Source organism: Herpailurus yagouaroundi, unplaced genomic scaffold (genome assembly GCF_014898765.1).
Source record: "Herpailurus yagouaroundi ecotype Mexico unplaced genomic scaffold, PumYag 163, whole genome shotgun sequence".
Classification (NCBI taxonomy): Eukaryota; Metazoa; Chordata; class Mammalia; order Carnivora; family Felidae; genus Herpailurus; species Herpailurus yagouaroundi.
Window position 1 is genome coordinate 40651146 of NW_024412404.1, and position 21345 is coordinate 40672490.

Genomic DNA, 21345 nt, shown 5'->3' on the forward strand with positions numbered 1-21345 from the left:
GAGCCCTCCCACCCCTGCACCTCTCTTTTGAAGGTACTTCTGGACATTTGTACACACCAGGTGGGGGCTGTTTTGCTCCACAGTTCTCCCTCCTTCCAGATTTGGGGGCCCTGCCCCTTCCATTAGTGAGGCCTTCAGGAATGACTGAGGAGCTCTCCCCTTTAATCTGTAGAAGTAATTTCATGTTTGTTTGAAACAGAAGATGAAAGGCAGTGGGGGCTGGGGGCCTGAAGCCCAGCATGGCTCTGCCTGCCTACCCCTGGTCCCAGGGTTTAGAAGGAAAGAAAGGTGGGCATCCATGGACCGGGCAGGGTCAGCAGGATCAGGACCAGAAACATCAGGGCAATCAATACCCAGTTCAGATTGCCACCCTGGGCCCCCTGCCCCAGCATTCAAGCCACCACTGGAAAGCACCATGCCAGTGTCTGCAGTAAACAACCCTGCTTTCTCGAGGAGACACCAGGGCCGGAGTGAGCACCAACCCCTGGAGGCCAGGACAAGTCCCGAAAGCCCCTAGTCGGCCAGCCCAGCCTGGCCAGGGACGGAGGAGTTTCTTTCTGCTGCTGCGCTCTTCTCCGATTCTCTGAAATGGCCACACACACTTTAAATGGCCCAATAAAAAGATACAATTTCTTTTGCCTCTGGGCCTGGGACCCTCAAGACTCTGTTGTGCAGTGCCCGTGAGGTTAAGTTCAGAGCATAAACTGACACACCAGGCTCTGGGAAATGGCCCGTCTCTTCAAATAGCAGCCCAGCAGTGCCATAGGAGCCCTGCTGGGGCTTTGATTCGGGAAAACAAACAGAAATGGCACCGTGGGCCCTTCGTGGCCCCCACCCTAAGACCAATTTAACTAGAAAACTCTAGCTCAACAGCGCCTGTGAAGGGAGCAAGATCAGCCTGACAATAGCCCCAAACTTTGGGGGAAAGGGGGACAAAACAAGCTGTCTCCTCAGCCCCTCCTCTTGGGCTCCTTTTCTTACTGCAAGTGTGTTCTTGTAAAAAACGATTAGATTGCAATTTGTATAACATGGTGACCCCCAAATTCAGACGTTTCACCCCTTTTCTCTGGAAAGAATGTCAAGAATGCTTCTCGGCCTCTCACGGTGGGGGGCGGGAGGGGGGGGTGCAGAGCCTTGGCTATCACACAACTTGTGTGGGAACAGGACTGCCCCTCAGAGCCCTGGGCCAAGACAGGAGCAAGGGCCGGCTCTGTCACTCCAGAGGGCCAGACAAAAAGTCCATTCCCTTCCAACTCCTGCGCACAAAGCCTGGGCCTCCAGGAGCCGCTGGGGTGGGGGGCTCCACACCCCAGCCTCCCCCGAGCCCGACTCCAGCAATTCTCTCTCCACCCAGGGAAAGATAAAGACAGATGGGGCCACCCCTGTGAGCCTAAGAAGGAGGGCAGGCCTGGGGCAGACAGCCGAAAGGAGACATGGCCCTGAGGCCAGGCTGTGTGCAGCATTCCCTGGGAGCCCCCCGAGTGCCTGGGCAGAAGGAGCAAGCAGAGGGTGGCCTCATCCCAGGGACCCTTGAAGGGGGTGATCAGATGAGGAAACCAGGGCTCCCTGGCCCAACCCACCATGCTGCACTGTGATTCTGTCTAGAGGGAAGAAGGGGCCTAGGGAGGAGCTTCCTGACAGAAGGAAATTTAGTAAGACCCTGACCCCTCCACCACCATCTTTGTAGGGACAGCTCACTGGAGGTAGATGCTGACCCTGAAGGCCCCGATGTCCCAGCAGGGAGAGCCCCCACCCCCACCCCCCTTAGTCTGGGCCCTGCTGAGCCGGAGTCCTCTGGTCCCATCCTCCACCTGCCTCCCTCCCTGTGCTCCCAACACAAGCCACAGCCCACAGAGAGCCCTGTGCTAAAGGGCCCTGAGATATGAGAAGCTGTATCCATCCACCTCCCAGCCTGCACCTAAGAATGCCTGTGACCCCCACACCATTTTACAGCCACCATTAACACACTGGGTACCTGGGGATGTTCCCTGGAGATCCTGGGGGTTCTCGTTCCTACATCTGTCCCGGGCGTGCGGCCCCAAAAATGGCAACAGTGGCTCTCAGGGGAGGGAAAGGATGGGAGAGTGACAGTCCACCTTCCCACATCGGCTCCCATGGGGACAGAGGGCCTGAAGGTATAAGCTGGGCTGAACACGGTCAGAGAGCGGGAGGCTTTTCCTCCTTCCCACCCTCCCCTCGCTCTTCCTTTCTTTGAGCAACAGCCATTTAATGAGCTCCTTCTGTATACAAGGCATTGTGCCAAGCAGGAACTATGGGGACATGTCAGATCCAACTTTGAAGGAACGATCCCTGTTCTCAAGGAGTTTTCCACCCAGTGAAGGAGGGAGTCTGTCATGTATCCAGCTATCAGTATGAGGGGTGACTGAGTCAGTTCCAGAGGAGAAATGAAAGTTTTATAAAAGGACAGATAAGAGAACATTTCAGCCTGTGGTATGGAGTGATTCCTCAGTGAGTGACAGGAGTAGCAGGAGGGCCGAGGCGAAGGGCCAGGGTAGAGCCAGGGCACCCGGCCTGTGTTTTCACCTGGCAGGCACTCCGATATGCCCAGGATCTGGCTTCCAGACCATGGTGGCCTTTGGGTGCGTACTGCTCAGCTGGTCTGAGCTCCGGAAGGGGCAGGGAGGCGCTGTCCTCGTCCAGCGCTCAGGTGGGGAGGGTGGGAATGGAGGAGGCACATAGGTCCCAAATGTAACCACAGGGTGCCAGAGACCAGGAGAAGCCCACGGATGCTTCGCCTGCCTCAGCCCCATCAGGTGAGAGGGAAGGGCCCTGCCCGAGCACACAGCCGCTCGCGTGCATGTGTGTGCGCGTGCACAGCCCCCGGCGCCCGCCCGCGCACACGTGTTCAGACACAATGGCTCAAAGGCCAGGCAGCCGGGCAGCCCACTTTGTACTGCTAACAAGGGGACCGTAATTACAGGAAGGGGCAGCCGGGCAGATAAAAGGATACAAAATTTCAACATCTGTTGCCATAAAGGGATAAGGAGAAGTGAAACGCAAAGTATCAGTTTGGTGTCAGCAGGCAGAGAGCCAATTTCAAAGAGTTCAGGGGGACAGAGGGGACAAGAAAGAAAAAGGAAAGGGGGGAGAAAGAAAAGAAAGAGAAAGAAATTACAGGGTTCCTTAAAGAGGTAAAGAAAAAAGAAAATGAAAAAATCTGTCAGTAATACTTTCAAAGGAGAAGGCAGGTACTTTAAAGAGGGCAGTTCCCGTAATCACCCTGACTGAGGGCCACCTACCCCCCCCCCCCACCCCGGGGGTGGAGGTGGAGGCAGGGGCAGAGACAAAGCCACACCTGGGCCAGATGGGCACTACTGGTGCCCTCAGAGTGGCCCAGTCTGTGCTCAGGACACCGATGCCTTCTGCAGACGGCTAGAAAGGGCTGCAGCCAGGCCCCCCTCCCCCTTCTAAATGCCACTAGATGCTCTGATGCGCATCTCCTGTGCTCAGCCTGGGGTCCCAAGAGAAGTTCCTGGCACATGGTGACTGACAGGGCGGCCCTAGGAGCGCTTGAAGGGTTACCAACTCCAGCCACAGGAGCTAGGATCAGGGAGGGCTTTGTGGCAGAGGTGCTGTTTACACGGAAGAGTAGGCAGGACAGAGAGGGGGTAGGTAATCCGGGCACCATGGCAGCCAGAGCAAAGGCTCCAGGGGAAGATAGAGGGCCCCTGTCAGAATGTGTGAGAAGCCTACCTGCCCTACCTTTGGTGAGAGAGAGGATGTTCGGGGGTTTAGGATAGAAACGGAGGAGGAATGGGGAACCAGGGAGGACTCTGGCCAGAAGGAGAGGTAAGGGATGTGCGCAGGGGCAACACGCATGATCACACACATACAGGGCAGCACAGAGCCTAGCTGAGGACTCGAACCCTCAGCACCCTAGGCGTAGCCAGGTCCAGAGCCCACCCCTAGCCCCTTCCCTGCCCGGTGGTCCTGAGGCTGGCTCAGGGCTATGGCTGGACCCACTAGGATATGTCCAGGTCTGGGATCACGGGCCTCTCCATCCTGATGCTAGACCCAGCTCAGATGCCCTTGGCAGAAACATACAGCCCATAGCAAGAACAAGCCTAGGGAGGAGGGGTGTATAAGATGTCAGGTCAGGCAGACCTCCCAGGCCTCTCGGCAGCTGTGAGGAACGCCCCGCACAGACAACACCTTCCCCGGGACCCAGCCAAGGTTTCTGCTCAAATGCACGCAGAGTACCAGGCTCAGAAACAGGATGGCTTTGGCCTAGTACCTCAGGCCTTGATGGGATCACAGGGCCTAGCGAAGGTTACTTCAGGGATCGGCTGTTGACACTATCTGTCAAGATGGAGCCCCTGGAGCCGGCACCTGGGCCCAAAGACCACCTACCCTTGGAAGCAGGAACACTCTGGCACCTCCAAGTTGGGTCAAGAACTCCATCTTTCTCTCTGCCTGGTTTAGACAGGTTAGAAATTCCCTGACCTTGGGCCCGGCCCACGGTTCCCAACTCCAGGAGAAAGAAAGGCAGAGAAGAAAGGAGAGGGACGGTCAAGCTCCTTGCTGTCTAGACGATGGCTGTATGCCATGGCTGCCCTCGAACCCGTGTGCTCCAGCCCGCACCTCCCCCTCCCTAACTCGTAGGGAGAACAGAGTCCAGAGGGGTCTTGATGAAAGGAAGGGCTGAGGGAGCCCGGGTAACTCTGAAGGGGTCCCCAGGCACTGTGGGAAGCAGCCTAAGCTCCCAGATAGCGGGGACCTGAGAGGCAGCAGGAAGCAGACGTGCGGAGCAGGGCACCTCCACCTCCCAGCTGTGTCCCAGCCCCCGCCATCATCCTGAGGGCGGCCCCAGAGGGGGGTTGCTCGGAGCACTCCTTCCCCCGCCCAAGTCACAGCACACACATAAAAGAGAAAATCCCGGTGCTCCTCAGGTTTCAGTGGTGACAGGTTAAAAGCAAAGAATCCCCCCAGCCCCGCACAGCGCCCCGCCACCTAGTCCTGCGGGCGGTGCTGCCCCACCTTCCAGATTGGCCTGTCAGTCAGGCTTTGGCGTTATTGAAAGATCAAACTCTGTCCTGCCTGTTCATTACCTTAATCCTATTTTCTACATGGCTTTATTATCTGCTTGGGCTTCTCTGGGAAAGACAGCTACAGACAGTCACCCTGTCCATCCACTTCCTCCCACCAAAAGCAGATGCCTCCATCGGGGCATCTCTCCTCCGAGCCCCGCACCACTCAATCCTCCGGGCTCCCCTGGGAACCAGAGGGCTATGGAAACGCAGCCGGCTCCTCTCAGTGGCGAGGAGGGGTGTCTGTGCGCCAGTGAGAAGGCAAAGCCACATGGTGCCCAGGGCGGCCCTGCCACAGGCTGTCCAGGGGATGCAGTGGCGGCTTCTCATCTGGCTCCGGTCAGAATCCCGGCCGCAGCCGTCCTGTGCCTATGATCACTCGGGTTCTTCCCGGGTTCTGTAAAGACCCAGTGTTTGGGGTTAGTGACGACTAACCCCATAAGAGAGGGCCGTTCAAGGAGTTGGTGGCTTAGAACTACATCCCGGCCATAAATCTGTGCCCAGGAGTAGCCCCACCAAGGAAACCCCAGGCAGAAGAGGCCCTCAAAGGTTACTCAGCTTTTGACACAAAGCCGGGCCATGGTGGTGCACCCACCCCACCCCGGGCCCGTTCACCCCCCCTGCCCCGAGCGCAGGCCAGCGAGGTCGCCAGGCACGAGGTCCGGCTACAGGATGAAAACGGACTTTTCGGCAGAAACACCTGTCTTGTGACCTGCAGCCTTACTTCCTGTCATGGGCCTTCTCTAGGCCATGAGGTCAGCAGGACCACTCCGCCCCCAGTGGTCACAAGGCCACAGGTATTTGGAGAATCTCTAAGGTACTACTATGGAAGGCAGCCGCAGGGGAGGAAAAAGAAAGGGAGGGGGACAGGCACCGTATGGGCTCTTGTATAAAACAATTGGTTTCATACTAGTTCTGTTAAGTACAGATCATTAAATCTCATTTACAGATGTGGAAACCGAGGCCCAGAGTGCCCCCCACCCATATCACAGAGCTAAGAAGCGGCAGAGTTAGTTCGAGAACCCAAGTCTGTCTGACCACACAGCCTGTGTGCCCTCCGTAGCTCCTCACAGCCTCCCATCACACACCAGAGGAGGGGTTCCTTGGCCTCAGCCCCACGCAGAAGCAAGAAGTTTGCCGGTGGCAGGAGTTTGGCAGGGGAGTCACGGGAACGACATTCACAGACTGCAGGCGCTCCAACGTCCCAGAGGCCACAGGACAAAGGATCCCTTGGAAGTTTTAGCTGAGCTGTGCCGACAACAGTAGGATGTGACCATCAGCTACACTAACAAAAGCAAAAGATCTAGAATAAGGAGGGGATAGCGCCTGCCACTCATCATCTCACACCCGGCACGTTCAGTACTCGGTTGCGAACATCCCATTTCAAGAGGGATCCAACCAGATAAATGCAAGAAACTTTCAGGTGAGAATGGTCCTAAAACGAATGTGAGACCCACACAGTAGGGTCACCCTCCCAGCTATTCCTCACTTACTTTCTTGCTGACCCAAATCTGATTCTGTGCCCACCGCTCCCATCCTCCTTGCCACTATGCACGTGGGGGAAGCTGGGCTCTTCCCCAGACCCAGGTCAATCTTGACTGGTGATTCCATTTCCCTTGCCACGGTTTGATTCAGGGTGAGTAACGGAATACACTTTTGGCTCACTCAATATGAGGAGTCTGCTTGGGGGCTCCTATAAAAGGACTCCCCATCTTAAAAAGAGACCCAGGTAGGGACAAGTCCTCTTCCTTCCTTTCTCCCTCTGGGTATTTTGCCTCATGAGCAGGTAGAGCTTTTGTGAACAAGCCTGAGGATAAGGGCAAAACCCACGTTGACAGAGGGGGCAAAGCGGAAAGCTGAGAAGATGGGCCCTCAGCCTCTCACTGAGCTACTGCACCCGTCAATCCTGGAACCAGCGAAGCTTCCAGCTCCTGGGGACTCCTTGTCACTTACGATAATAATAATCTCTTTATTGTTGGAGCCACTTTGAAGTAGGCCCTCAATACTTCCAGCCAAAAGCACCCTAACTGATGTACTGTGTGTATAAGCAACAGCAGAAGGGCCTCAGACTTTCAGCCTGATAAAGAGAAGACACTGGAGAAACAGGACCAAAGATTTCAGATATTTAAAGCCCTGTCTTCAGAGGCAAGGTTCAACTTGCTTCTTGCCTAGAATCATAGCCCCTGGAAGCAGGTCAACTCTCGATGAAGGACAGGTGTGATAACTCTCAGGGCTCTCCAAAGATGTAATGTGGTGTCTGGGAGAGTTGCGAGTTTCCTATCCCTGTGGTTGGATGACCGTTAAGAGAATGTTGTAGAAAAAACCATATTTAACTAAAACAGCTCACGTGTTAAAAAAGAAAAACTCTTTTGGAAGACTGACAATACAATGGATTTTTCAGGGGGCAAAAAGATGGGTACCACTTTCCCGGGGATACAGAGAGGAAAGGAGACAAGCTAGAGTCACTGAGGCAGGAGACAGACAAGAACAGAACATCCTCGCTGCTGCTGTAGATCGCGGTGCTGAACCAGAGCACGGGACCTGGGGCCAGGTGCAGACGGTCTTAGACTTGACCCCACAAGCACAATTGACAAAAAAAAAAAATAATTTGGACGCCATCAAAATGTAAAACTTTGGTCTTTTATCCTGTTAAGAGGATAAAAAGACAAGCTCCAGACTTAAAGATAGAGGCAAACCACATATCTGAAAAAGGATTCATTTCTAGAATATATAAAGAACTCCCCAAACTCACCAGTGAAAAAGCAAACCGTTCAATTAGAAAATCGCCAAAAGACACGAGCAGAGATTCCACCAAAGAGAACATACAGAAGGCAAATACACACACGAAAAGATGTCATTGGCTATTAAGGAAATTCAAATTAAAGCCACGAGATACCACACCTCTTAGAATAGCTAAGACAAGAAAGAGCAGCAATTCCAAATGCTGTCAAGGATGGGAAGAAACTACATCTCTCATACCCTGGAGTTGGATTATAAAATGGTAAATATATTCACAATAGTTTGACAGGTAAAAAATTAAACACACACTTACCAAATGACCTGGCACTTGGACTCTGGGGCATTTATCCCAGAGAAATGAAAACATGTGTCCACACAAAAGATCATATGCAAATGTTCATGAGAGCTTAATTTGCAATAGTCAAAAAATTGAACATAACCCAAATGCCCTTCGGTGGGTGAATGCTGTTCAGTGGGAGAGAACTTTGGGGCGTCCACACCAGGGAATACTACTGAGCAATAAAAAGGAAGGCGCCATTGATACATAGGACGAGTGCTATGGCTCTCATGAGAACTATGCTGGGTTAACGGGGGTGGGGACCAAATCACAAAAGGTATTCCACTTATATAACACCTCCAAGCTGCCAGAAGTAAAGAGGTGGAAAACACGTAAGTGGCTGCGAGAGGTTAGAGACGAGGGAGTTTAAGAGGGCAGGGGAGGAAGATGGTGTGGCTGTACATGGGCAAGTGGGGAATCCGCCAGTTCTGTATCCTAACTGTTGTAGTAGTTACGTGAATCTACACATGGGATAAAATTGCAAAGAAACACACACACACACACACACACACACACACACACACAGAAATGAGTGCAATCTGAATAAAGGTCTGTGGATTATACCAATGTCAATTTCCTGGTTCTGATTATAATATAATATAACATAATATAATATAATATAGAAATTACTTATAAATAATTGATATCAAATTTATATTTATTATATTATCTAACGTAACACAGGTACCTTGCTGTCCTATTTTTGGAACTTCCTATGAATCTCTAATTATTTCAAAATAAAAAGCTTAAAAAAATCCAACGGAATGGTAGACAATCTGATGGGAACGTGTCAAGCTTACCAAGGCAGAGAGTTGTGAATAAAACCTGGACGTATTTTAACTGTTCTGTGTAATTCTTTTTATGGCTCTGTAGGCCGCTTCCCAAAGTTCTTTATCTTAGAAAAATCATCTCCAAGGATAGATGGGATTTTATGTAGCCACATAATCGGGCACTCCTCAGAGAAAAAGTATCGTAAATCCAAATTGTTGTTACCCTGATTTCTAAGGGAAATTACTGACCTATTATAAATTACTTCCAACAGTCTCCTCAGGCTAACTCTAACGACGCCAGGAGAGAGCACACACCTTGCAAGCTGCCAGTGAGTCGGGCCGCTGGGTTCTTCCCAGCCTCCCCCTGGACCACTCAGTGGCCCACTGGAGCCCGGGCTGGCCCAGCCAGCTCTGTGCTTTGCCTCCCTGGCTGCTCTAGCCACACCCCATAGGAAGCCGTGGTGGCTCAGGAATCTCTTACCTGTTGAGGTCCCAGATTCTTAGGGGTGAGAAGTGCCCACAACAGGCCGTCCCTGTCACAAAAGAGCTGCCAAACAAAAGGAGAGTGGAGTCAGGGCTGGCTTGTCAGAGCCTGTGGCAGAAGGGGGATCACGGAGGTGAGACAGGATGAGAGAAATGGCTACGGGGCCATCGGAGAGGCCGAGGCCGCAGGGAGACGACCAGAAGAGCGCTGAGGGCTACGACCTCCCAGGGGCCCCCAGGTTTCAGGACGGCTGAGCTCGCCACTCAGAAGGGTCTCGTGGTCTCTGCCCACCAGGAAAGCACTTCTCCAGACGTGCAGCCCTCAGGTCAAGACAGAGCACGCTTGCCGGGCTGCAGAAATGGTCTCCTGGGAACAGGCTGCCGGGTGCCGGAAGGGGATGCCCTGGTCAGAGGTAAGGGCGATGGGGGGCACGACTGACAGTTTTAAGAGCTGGGGGCACCTGTAATGTGCAAGCGCAGGGCGGGTACGATGGCACCACACTGACCAGAGGGAACCATCAAAAGCGAGTTACACATGAGAAGACGAGATGGGTAACGTGCTGGGATGTGAGGGTGCAGAGAGAGTGGAGGCCCAGGCTGCTGGGGCTGCCGTGGAGTGGGACGGCAGGCAGGCAGGCAGTTTAGAGGACAAGGACACACCCCATTTCCCAGAGGATCTCTTAAATCCCTAGAAAGTTCAACACGTGCCATCTGCAGAGTTTCATTTTAGGTGGAGGCCCCAGGCTGGCAGGCAGGTTCCGCACGGTGAGCCAGGCCGGCCGGAGCACCGGGACTGGAACTGGGACCTACGTGCCAGACCCCACCTTTGTGGGGGACTTGCTGGTGGGGGTGAGGGAAGGAGGCCTGCAGGAAGCCTGGCTAAAAAAACCTAACCATGAGCAAGAGAGTCAAAAATGATTGTGTCACTCGGGAGCCCTGGGGCAGGGAAGGGCAGGTCCCTACATGTCTGGAGCTGGGGGGTGGGGGGAGCAGACAGATTAATGACACCTTAGCAGTGTGGGGCAGCAGCCCATCCTCCCTGGCCCTGCCCAGCACCTGTGGCTCTCTCGTCCCAAGCGGGTCAGTGGGGGGACAGATTTCTGTAGAGAGGGCTCTGAAGAAGCCAGGGGCTTTGGCTGCGGGAGGCAGCCTGCCGGTCGCCGATGGGGGAGAGATCGGGGCAGGCGTTGGCCGACCCACCGATTTACAATAAAAATGGCAGAGCAGGTGTCTGCTTTTTGACTCCAGGCTGATTAAAAAGGCCACACGAGCCACCCTGGGGCTTCCATGCCTCAAGCCAAGAGTTTCTTAGGGACATGCTCCATCATCCCAGCCTCCTCTCGACCCACTAGAGTGCCAGCAACCACTCACCCGGAATGGTGTGCCAAAACAGCCACTCCATCATGCCCCAAGGGACTCCCAGCCTGGAAATCGGCCACTGGACACTGAAGCCCCAAGCTACAAAGCCAGGAGGTGCTGTCCTCACCTCCCTCCCCTCAACATTTTTCTCTGGAGGGTAATCCATTAATAACTGGTAAAGCCAATTACCTTGGGTTGGAAACATAATAGCCACTTGGAAAGCATTCAAGCAGGCAATTGGGCTCTTCAGACTTTCGAGGAGCGCGGGCCAGGTGAGGCGCGCCAGCACGGACGCAGACATCTCTCAAGGAGGCCTCGGATGGGCCACAGGTGTGACTCAGTGAGCAAGTAAGTCGAGAGGGAGGGAGATGGGAGGAAGCATCTAGAGCACCTCCCAGAAGGCTGGGGCGGGGCTGCCAACACCTGCTCCAGGGACTCCCGTCCTCCATTCCTGCCCCCCTGTCACCAGTCCCACCAGGAGGACTGCCTCTCACCTCCGTACCCCACGAAGGCCTTTTATGATTGTCTGGACACGACGCCCAGAAACGTTTCTTTCCAAAAGCTGCCCCCTTCCCTTGCCCAACTATGCAGTGCAGGGAGGAGGAGGGGGAAGGAGAGAGACACACCCCCCCCAGCACGTACGAGGACCTAAGAGAATAATCAAATTGAACACTCAGTACGGACCCTGTAAGCAACGGTCAAGCAGCTTTGGAGCCAGGTCCTGCTGGGCACACACACCAGGACGCACACCCCGACCGTGGGGACTGCCAGGACTCGGCGTGAAGCTGGCTGCGGGCACAGCACCGCACACCTTGCACTGTTCCTCCCTATATGCGGCCACACTTGCTCCCCACCTCACCCCTCAGCTCCCGTAGACTTCAGAAAGCAGAAGGCAAGAGCCACAGACCAGCCATGTTCAAGGTCAGAAGATTAAAAGGCGTGCCCGAATGCAGGACACACCTGGTGCAGGGGTGGGAGGAGATGGAACTCACTGTCCCGGGACACCCAAAGGATGCCTCACATGACACAGCAAGTTCCCAATAGAAGCGATTATTCCCACTGCACAGAAAGGGAAATGAAGTGATGGCCAAACTTCTACAAGTTTCCAGGAACTCCTTCAGCATACTCACCCGCTTCCCGGGAGCCCCACCAGAAAAGGTGCTCCAAATGGAGGCCGGTGGGGTGGGGGATATGCACCCCAGGAGGCCTCCCGCCCCCACGAGCTCAGCCTCCACCACGCCGTCTCGCCCACACGTAGTGCCATCCCGCGCCACGCGTGCCAGCCCGCCGTCGTCCTGCACCAGATCTCCCCATGCCCTCCCTGTGCCGGGCCTGTGCCACATGGGCCAAAGGTTCTCCTGGAATGCTCGGAGATGCCCTCGGCGAACACGGGTACCACCCCGCCAGGGGCGCCTCCGAAGCGATGACTCAGAGTCTAACCCATTAAAAGGTCTTTGCAATCTCCGCTTAGAGTCTGCGGTCACTGAAAAAGCCAGCTCTCCCCAGAAAGAAAAGAAAATGCAAATGGCTTTTGCCCTCACTCCCTCTCTTTTTCGGGGGTATCCTAGGGATGGGGACGGCAAACCTGTGAATAGACAGAGGCAGAAGCTGCTGGCTCCTCAGGTGACATGACCACCCTTCCTCCAGATCCCTACCACACTTGATCTTGTCCTTGGGACAAAGGGTATTTGGGGGGTTATTTCCCCATCTTCCCTTTGAGATCATGGACCATCTGGGGACTCCTGTGTCCTCTGGTGCCCAGCACAGCACCTGGCCCGAAAGAGGTACTCGGCACAAGTCTGTGGCACCAGACTGCAAGGGCCTTCCAAGCTCACAGCCAACCAGGCTGGGGAAGCTAGTCATGTGGGCTATGAACGGGGTCCCTCTGCTTCTTAAAGAAATAATTCCCAAATCACTGGACTGAATGACACACGACACAGTCATACATCGTTGGTTGGCAGTGGAATCCCTCATAAGCACCACAACCAGATAATAGATGAGAAGTACCAACAGTACCTACAAATTAATAACACACACACACACACACCCTCTTGCACAAGTACACACCCACGCTCTCAGCTTGAGGGTCTAAGAGGCATTCTGACTCTATAAACTCTGCTCTTTTTGGATGAGAAAGCCCTGATCAGAAGCTAGCCCTCTCCAATTTCTCATCTTGCCCCAGACCTTGTCCAGGTTCCCAACCTACCTTCCTGGCCCCCTGGTCTGAGCTCAAGCAAACCTGGCACCACAGAGATCATCATCAGGCCCAAGAAGCAGACGTGGGAGCCCCACATCAGAGAGAGACGCCAGGAGAATTAGGGGTTCAGGTGCTCAAGTTGAGGAACAGAAAATAACAAGAAAAAGATGAGAGGAGAAAGGGAGGAAGGAAAATTATTCAGGCATGAGCAGGGTGAAAAATAGAGTCCTGCTGCCTCTACCTTCATTCAGGCCCTCTTAATTACATCAGTCAGTCATTTATTGAACACTTACTATGTGCCAGGTTCTGAGGAAGGATTTCACAAACATCATCCCATCTAATCATTGGAACTCTGCGCAGGTACCACTTTCCCTATTTTACAGATGGGAAAACTGAGGCACCCTGCTCTGGCTCCCACAGGGAGAACTAGTAGGGCTGGAATTTGAACCTACCCTTGCCCAGTACGTTCTCTCCCCAGCACCTCGTACAGTGCCTGACACACACTGAAAACTCCAACCCTTGTTGAGTGAACAAATGGACAACCGAACAAATGGCCCCACCCGGGAGAAGAAAGGAGAGTCTGAGTGGCTCTGAGGAGGCAGCACAAGTGGCGTGCTTAGCAGCTGTGCCCCGCGGCTGGCCTGGAGCCACCCAGCTGGCCCAGGCCCCAGCCGCCTCCGAGCCGGGGCTGACACACTTTGGCAAGGGAGGCCACCAGAGCTGTCACATCATTCACCAACATGCCCATCAAGTGTATTCAGTTCTCTTCAACCCGCATTGGCATTTTAATTACTGTTGGGTAAACTAATTTGTACAAATGAAGGCCGGGCTGCCTAATAGAATATGCAAGCTCTCTGACCTCTGACAGGCACTGACACGAGATACAAAGGCCGCCGAGGAAGGCTTTTTATCTGAGCCTTATTACTCTCTATTACTCCAATTAGTCAGGCTCCACTGCTCCTAATTGGAGGAAAAATTGCAATTAAATCAATTTTTGATGGGCTGCAAGTGGGCTCCCGAACCGCCCTGCTTGTGAAACACTGATATTATAGCAGCAAAGGTCACAGGCCTCATCGGCACCTGGGGGCCCCCGATTTCCCTTGGCCCCCTCCTAAAATGCCTCGAGGAAACCCCTGCCCCTCCACCGGCTTGGCCGGCAAGGGTGGAAAGGAGGGAGTCATTAGAACATGTCAGGTCTCATTGCTGCGGCCGCCATCTGCTAACCTGTGCCACTGACATCATTACGGCGGCTAAGTCCCGAAGCTTGAATGCAGTGCGAAGGTCACACAAACTCACTCGCTGAGGGGAGGCCAGGAGCAGTAGTGCAGGGACAGCATGGTGAGGGAGGGACCAATGGGGTGGGAACAGGAGGTCAACAGAAGTCGGGAAGGGGACAGACACAGGCTGGGGTAGGTGAAAGTATAAGGCAGCCAGTTCCCAAGGTCCAGCCCACAGGGCACCCCAGGCCACCCAAGGGGAAGGGAAATATATGTGTCTGGGAAGGAAAAAAAAAAAAAGAGGCCAAGAAATCTTGTTTTCTCTCCAGCAAACATCCCACACTGCAGTTGGGGACACGTCCTCCTGAATGCAGACCAGAAAGCTGAGGGTCACATCAGTGATGGAGCAGGAGCCCTCTGTGGGGCCTACCATCCACGGCAGCACCTGCCCATGAAGGCTGGGGGGGCGCCCGAAACTAAAGCTGTACGGTCGGGAAGGGGGAGGGAAATACAACATTGTTCATCAAACCAAAGGATAAGGAGACCGAGGTGCCTAGCCGAAGCTTGAAGGAGTGAAGTTTAAAGCAAAGAAAAAGAAGATCCAGTTCACAGAGCAACTGGCATACCGTCACCTCAAAGAAATGGTGCAGACAGAAAATATAAATTCAAAAGAACTTTAGCCAGCTTCGTGGATGATTGAACCAAAATGGGTTAACAAAGAAAGGAGGCCTTCAAGGGGTCAAGACCAAAAATATGTTAAATAAATGATGGCTCATCGGCTTAATGGAATATTACACAGTCATCTAAAATAATGCTCCCAAAGTACAAGCAACAGTCTTAGGATACTATTAGAAGAAAAAAAGTCGAGAACAAACAGCCTTGTACAACTATTTTTTGGAAGCCTGGAGATAGAAAAGGAAAGCGTGGAAAGAAACATACTAAGACACTGAAAGTGATTATGTCTGGGCAGTAATTAGCAATTCTTTCTTTTAAATTTGATTTTTCAGGGGCGCCTGGGTGGCGCAGTCGGTTAAGCGTCCGACTTCAGCCAGGTCACGATCTCGCGGTCTGTGAGTTCGAGCCCCGCGTCGGGCTCTGAGCTGATGGCTCAGAGCCTGGAGCCTGTTTCTGATTCTGTGTCTCCCTCTCTCTCTGCCCCTCCCCCGTTCATGCTCTGTCTCTCTCTCTGTCCCAAAAATAAATAAACGTTGAAAAAAAATTTTAAAAAAAAAAATAAATAAATAAATAAATTTGATTTTTCAGGGGTGCCTGGATGGCTCAGTTCGTTGAGCATCAGACTCTTGGTTTTGGCTCAGGTCACGATCCCAGGGTCGTGGGATCGAGCCCCCACCATGCTGGGCTCTCTGCAAAAAATTTTATTTTCCAATCTTCTTTAATAAGCAGGTGCCACTTTTTACAGGGAAAAACATTATTTATGCCTTTTAAGGGAAAACACAACATAACCAGACACTCCTGTCTACAGACCCATGGCCAAGAACAGGTGGACCCAACAGTGAACCTCCTGCTAGAGCAGGTGTCAGCCACGGTGGCCCTGACACACCTCGGACTGAAGCTTTGGGACTGACCAGTAGCCCAAGGTTAGTCAGGAAGCCCAGATCAGAAGTGAGGGCCTCCCCTGGCCTCTTTATCCCAACTACGTACTGGTGAACAGGGAGCAAGACCAACTCCTGACTCCCACAGCTGGCAGAGGCCTGGAACACCCCCCTCAGTCACACACACACACACACACACACACACACACACACACACACACACACCCCAAACCTCTCTGAGCTCACGTGCATTGGGACAGGATGGTGCCAGTGGCTACCTAGAAGGTCAGGTTCTAGACAGAGCACCCAGAGGCTGGGCTCCAGTGTTCACACTCCCACTGCCACTCTAACAAACTCCAACAAAGCAAGTTTGCCGCTGCGCCATGGATGAGTGCAGTCCAACAGCTGGGAAATGCCTCCCATCTTTCATATTCAATTTTATTCAAAAACTTGCCGCCAATGGTAAAAGCTCAGTCTGACCAAGGATGTATGATCCTGGCCCAGGTGACAGAAAAGGAACTCACTCCACTCAATAAGTAGACTTAGAAACGCGAACAATGGAAGGACAGAATTAACAACAGAGGAAAAATTAAGGATACCAAAAACAAGAACTCACTGTACAATCTGAGTTTAACAAGATGTGCTGGAGGCTGCAGGGAGAAGAGCTTCTATGCTCTACTTTCCATCTGCACGGCCTCTAAACACAAGAGCTGCCCCATCTGATCGTGAGAGGAAGAAACGGCAATGTGCTCCAGCGCAAAAGGAAAAGTCGGCTGGGTCAGACTTACTGAGAAACAACGACATAATACACTGCTGTGTGTCTGACAAGAGGCATTGGAAAAGAAGAGATCAAGACGGCCATTATTTGGAGACAATATAACTGTCTGAGAAAATCCAAAAGACTGAACTAAAAGTTATCACAACGGGGGTGCCTGGGCGGCTCAGTTGGTTAAGTGTCTGACTTCAGCTCAGGTCATGATCTCACAGGTCATGAGTTCGAGCCCCGTGCCAGGCTCTGTGCTGACAGCTCAAAGCTGGATCCTGCTTCAGATTCTGTGTCTCCCTCTCTCTCTGCACCTCCCCCACTTGCACTCCGACTCTCTCAAAAATAGAAAAACATTTTTAAAAAAATTTTTTTAAGTTATCACAACGAATACTGGGGTTAGCATGCCCTGTGCAATAGGGAAATGGAGTGCGGCCTTAGGGGTCCTGGTTCTACCACCTCATTAGTATGTGATCTTGGATATTATTTTACCTCTCTAAAACCCAGTTTCTTTCTCTGTAAAATAGAAACAATTAGGGGCGCCTGGGTGGCTCAGTTGGTTAAGCGTCCAACTTCGACTCAGGTCATGATCTCACGGTTTGTGGGTTCGAGCCCCATGTCAGGCTCTGTGCTGACAGCTCAGAGCCTGGAGCCTGCTTTGGATTCTGTGTCTCCCTCTCTCTCTGCCCCTTTCCCACTCACACTCTGTTTCTATCTCTCAAAAATAAACAAAAATGTTAAAAAAATGTTGTTAAATAGAAATGATTAAGATACCTAAGCATAGACTTGTTGTAAACATTACAATGTTTACAGATGTTTGCTATTATTACATACCAGCCATCACCAACCAAAATGTAACCAGAGATCCATTCACACAAAAATTAGAAAACCGTAAAATAGCCAAGGATAAACCTAACAAAAAACACCACCAACGAAAGGCAAGACAGGCCCATATGAAAAAACAAAAACAAAACAAAACTATCAAGGTTTACTAAAGGACATAGAATTGCTGAATAAAGTAGAAAGATCTACGGTGTTCCTGGATAGGAAGTGTCAAGATCATAAAACTGTTACTTCTCCCTTAATTAATCCATAAATTCACTATAGTCCCATCCAAACAAGATTTTTTAATCAATTGATTCTAAAATTCAGGGGCGCCTGGGTGGCTCAGTCGGTTAAGCGTCCAACTTCGGCTCAGGTCATGATCTCGCGGTTCGTGAATTTGAGCCCCACGTCAGGCTCTGTGCTGACAGCTCAACCTGGAGCCTGTTTCCGATTCTGTGTCTCCTTCTCTCTCTCTGCCCCTCCCCTGCTCATGCTCTTTCTCTCTGTCAAAAATAAATAAACATTAAAAAAAAAAAATTCATCTGGAAGTGGAAATGTACAAGAATAACCAAGAAATATTTTTACAAGAACAATAGAAGTGTGGGGGTTTTTTAAAAGATTTTATTCTTAAATAACCTCTACACTCAATGCGGGGCTCAGACCCACAACCCTGAGATCAAGAGTCGCATGAGCCACTGACTGAGCCAGCCAGGCGCCCCAAGAAGAAAGTTGTTCTACCAGGTACCAAACGTACTCTAAAGCTGCGGTATGATGTTTGTGCTAGAACAAATAGATCAATGGATTAGAATAAAGAATCCAAAGCCATACCGATATACTCGTAAGGAATTAGAAAATCCTAAACGTGACTTTTAAAGGCAGCAGATTAAGTGCGAACCAGTCATTAAAGGGTAGAGACACCCAGGATACACGTTTGGAAACAATACTAAACTCGGGGCACCCGGCTGGTTCAGTTGGTGATGTGTCCAACTCTTGATTTCTGTTCAGGTCATAATCTCACAGTTCAGGAAATTGAGTCCCACGTTGGGCTTTGTGCTGACAGCACAGAGCCTGCTTGGGATTCTCTCTCTCCCTCTCTCTCTCTCTACCTGTCCCCTGCTCTTACACATGCTTTCTCTCTCTCAAAAATAAATAAACATTAAAAATAACAACAACAAAAAAACTAGAGCACTACTCAGAGCAGACCTCAATTCCACTCGGATGAAGGAGGTAAACATTTTTCAAAACTACATGAAAGACCACAGAAGTATCACAAGGAAAGGCAGGAAGATGCTTTTACCATCTTGGAGTGGGAAAGACATTCTTCAGATGAAACCGTAAAGGTAAAGATGACAGAACTTCTCCCCAAACAGCCAAACGTCCACACGACAGAAGATGCTGTAAACATCAGCTGAAAGGAATTACCAAGTATTCATAACAGTCAAAATGTTCATACCCAGAACATATAAAGAAATCTTATAAATCACCAGAACAGGTAGATTAATGAGCAAAAATCTTTAAGAAATTATTTATGGAAAAAATACACATGGCCAAGAAAACATGACAAAATGTTAAACCTCCGAGTAACCAAAGAATTACGAGTTAGACCAACGACGAACGTTGCTACATACTTAGCACTTCCTGCCATTCACTGAGGACCGGGTACTGTTCCAAGCACATTATATGTATATATTTGTTCATTTAACCCTTAAAACATTCCTATGTATTTGATGATAGTTTTCCAGATAAAATAATAGGAATTAAATTTTTAAAGCATCACCATCTTTCAGAATACACATCGAAATATGTATTTCTCTGCTTGATGTTTGCTTCAGAAAACTAAGGAAGGGAGAGTGTGGGGAGTACTGAAGAATCAGGAGTGGCCAAGAGTTGGAAATTATTGTACTTCTGTATATTTTGAAATTTTCCATAAGATAAAGTGTCTTTTTGAAAAAGTTTTTTTCACAGTTACTATGAGGTAAGAACTACCAGTACCATTCCCCTTTCACAGGTGAGAAAATTAAAGAACAGAGGGGATCCATGATGCACCAAGGTCACACTACTAGCATGTGGGGGGCTCATAACTTGACCCCAGCCAGGTGGGCCCGAGTCCAGCTCATACTATAGTCACTCTTCTATTAACCACTCCCCAAATGAGGTAATTTTTTACCCAAGAGAGAAGCAAAAATTTTCTTTAAAAACAACAACAACATGGGGCGCCTGGGTGGCTCAGTCGGTTAAGCGGCCAACTTCGGCTCAGGTCATGATCTCGCAGTCCGTGAGTTCGAGCTCCGTGTCGGGCTGTGTGCTGACCGCTCAGAGCCTGGAGCCTGTTTCAGATTCTGTGTCTCCCTCTCTCTCTGACCCTCCCCCGTTCATGCTCTGTCTCTCTCTGTCTCAAAAATAAATAAATATTAAAAAAAAAATTTAAAAACAACAACAACAACAAAAACCTCTTCTTACCTACTACAGACAAGTCTAAGAGGAAATAGGTACTTGTACCCATCGTTCGTGGGTATCTATATACCAACACTGTCCTAACTGGAGGGCAATTTGGCGGCATCTAAGAACTTTTACATGCACTTACCCCTCAATCCAGCAAGTCTTTCTGAAGATCTTTCCTAGAAAAACCCCTAACCATGTGCACAAACAGGCAAGTACACAGGTGTTGTCTCAGGCATTGTTTATAATAACAAACCACGAGGAACCACCCAAGCGTCCATCAATAGCAGGATGTGCTATGGGGCACGCATATTAGTGTGAACTAGAATGCGGCCGTGAGAATGTGCTAAAGTTGTGTGTTCTCCCAGCAAAGGCCCAGTGAACCACATGGACAGAGGAAGAATTCAAGTTGTAGAACAAATGCATGATGAGCCCAAAACAAAGTAAAACTCGATGTGTGTGCGTGTGTCCATACACACATACATACATATACCATTAAATTATATGATCTATTTGCTCCAAATAAAAGATGTGGAGTGACACATACCAGACTTCCTATAAAAAGGAGTGGGGGGGGGGGGGGGCTGCTGGAAACCGAAGGGGACTTTTTATTTTATGTTTTATGTATTTTAGTGTTTGAACTTTTTACAACCAGAACATATTTCTCTATTACTTATGTAAAAACAAAACAAAAGAGAAAATGAGAAATTAAAAGGAAGATGGTAGTAAGAATATTCATTTTCAAGTTGCCTGGAAGATGGGAGGTCTATCGGTGGCACACTGAATTCTGAGCAACTCCGCATTTGCCACAAACTGCAGTCAGTGTCTCTTGGCCCCATCCCGGACCTGGCTGGCACCCTCTGACCCAGACCTTTCACCTGGAGGCCTTCTGAGCAGTTAAGTCCTGGGAACAGTTTGCCTATGAGAATTTCATAATTTCACCCCTGCTCTTATAGAACCCTTCCTCTAAACTCCTGCATCCTGACCACTCTCTCTATAAAGAAGTCAATGACAAGCTTCTGCACTCCACTGGGGGCCCATCAGAGGCCAAGGCCATGGCTGACCCCCCAGCAGTGCCCTGCATGGAGTGGGTACTCAAATAACTGTTGCTGCTATGACCAGCTAAGCCTAAAGCACACAATAGATGTCCGATTTCAAAACATATCACTTTTTCCTTTTAGGCGGCCCATTTTGGCATCAAGGTAGTGGTTAGGCCCAAGGCCTGGGCTACCAGGCTGCTAATGCCTTCTTCTGGACATGGGTGGCCCACATGGTCTGGTGATCATGGGGGAGACTGAGGCCAGACCAGATCTGGTGTTTGTTCGGGTTTGCTGAGGAACATGAGTGGCTGGCATTTGAAGAGGGGCATGAGGCGGGAGGACGATGAGAACCATTAGGATGAACAGGGGCTCCACAGACAGGAGAGCAGAGCTTGCCCAGAGACTGCACAGATACGCCAGACATAAACTCAACATGTTTATTTTAAAATCTGATTCTTTCTAAACATACCCACATTAACAAGCCATAGAAGGCCCTTGAAACTCAGAGCTGATCCAGATATTGGCAGGCGCATTAAGTGTTTATAACACCAACAGAGAAGAAGAGAAGGTCAGGT

General features: G+C 50.8%; 2 protein-coding genes across 11 annotated transcripts in view; one reads left to right on the top strand and one right to left on the bottom strand.

The window, feature by feature from the left end:
- The window catches only part of DPCD (deleted in primary ciliary dyskinesia homolog (mouse)), a 30036-nt gene extending 21152 nt beyond the window's left edge, over positions 1-8884 (top strand). For both annotated transcript variants that reach the window (XR_005793627.1, XM_040486234.1), the window contains one exon: positions 5998-8884. Coding sequence is in view for 1 of the 2 variants with exons in the window: in XM_040486234.1 (XP_040342168.1) it covers positions 5998-6062 (65 nt within the window). In the remaining variant the exon portion in view is untranslated. The remainder of the gene's footprint in view (positions 1-5997) is intronic.
- FBXW4 (F-box and WD repeat domain containing 4) overlaps positions 1-21345 on the bottom strand; it is an 81448-nt gene that overhangs the window by 3037 nt on the left and 57066 nt on the right. For 2 of the 9 annotated variants that reach the window (XM_040486225.1, XM_040486224.1), the window contains exons 6-8: positions 9376-9441; positions 1976-2057; positions 58-166 (exon numbers count right to left, since the gene is read on the bottom strand). The exons of 2 other annotated variants lie outside the window; for them this stretch is intronic. In XM_040486225.1, coding sequence (XP_040342159.1) covers positions 58-166; positions 1976-2057; positions 9376-9441 — 257 coding nt within the window. Of the gene's footprint in view, positions 1-57; positions 167-1827; positions 2058-9375; positions 9442-21345 lie in introns of those variants that run through there. 5 more of the 9 variants (XM_040486222.1, XM_040486231.1, XM_040486230.1 and 2 more) reach the window with 3 other exon arrangements.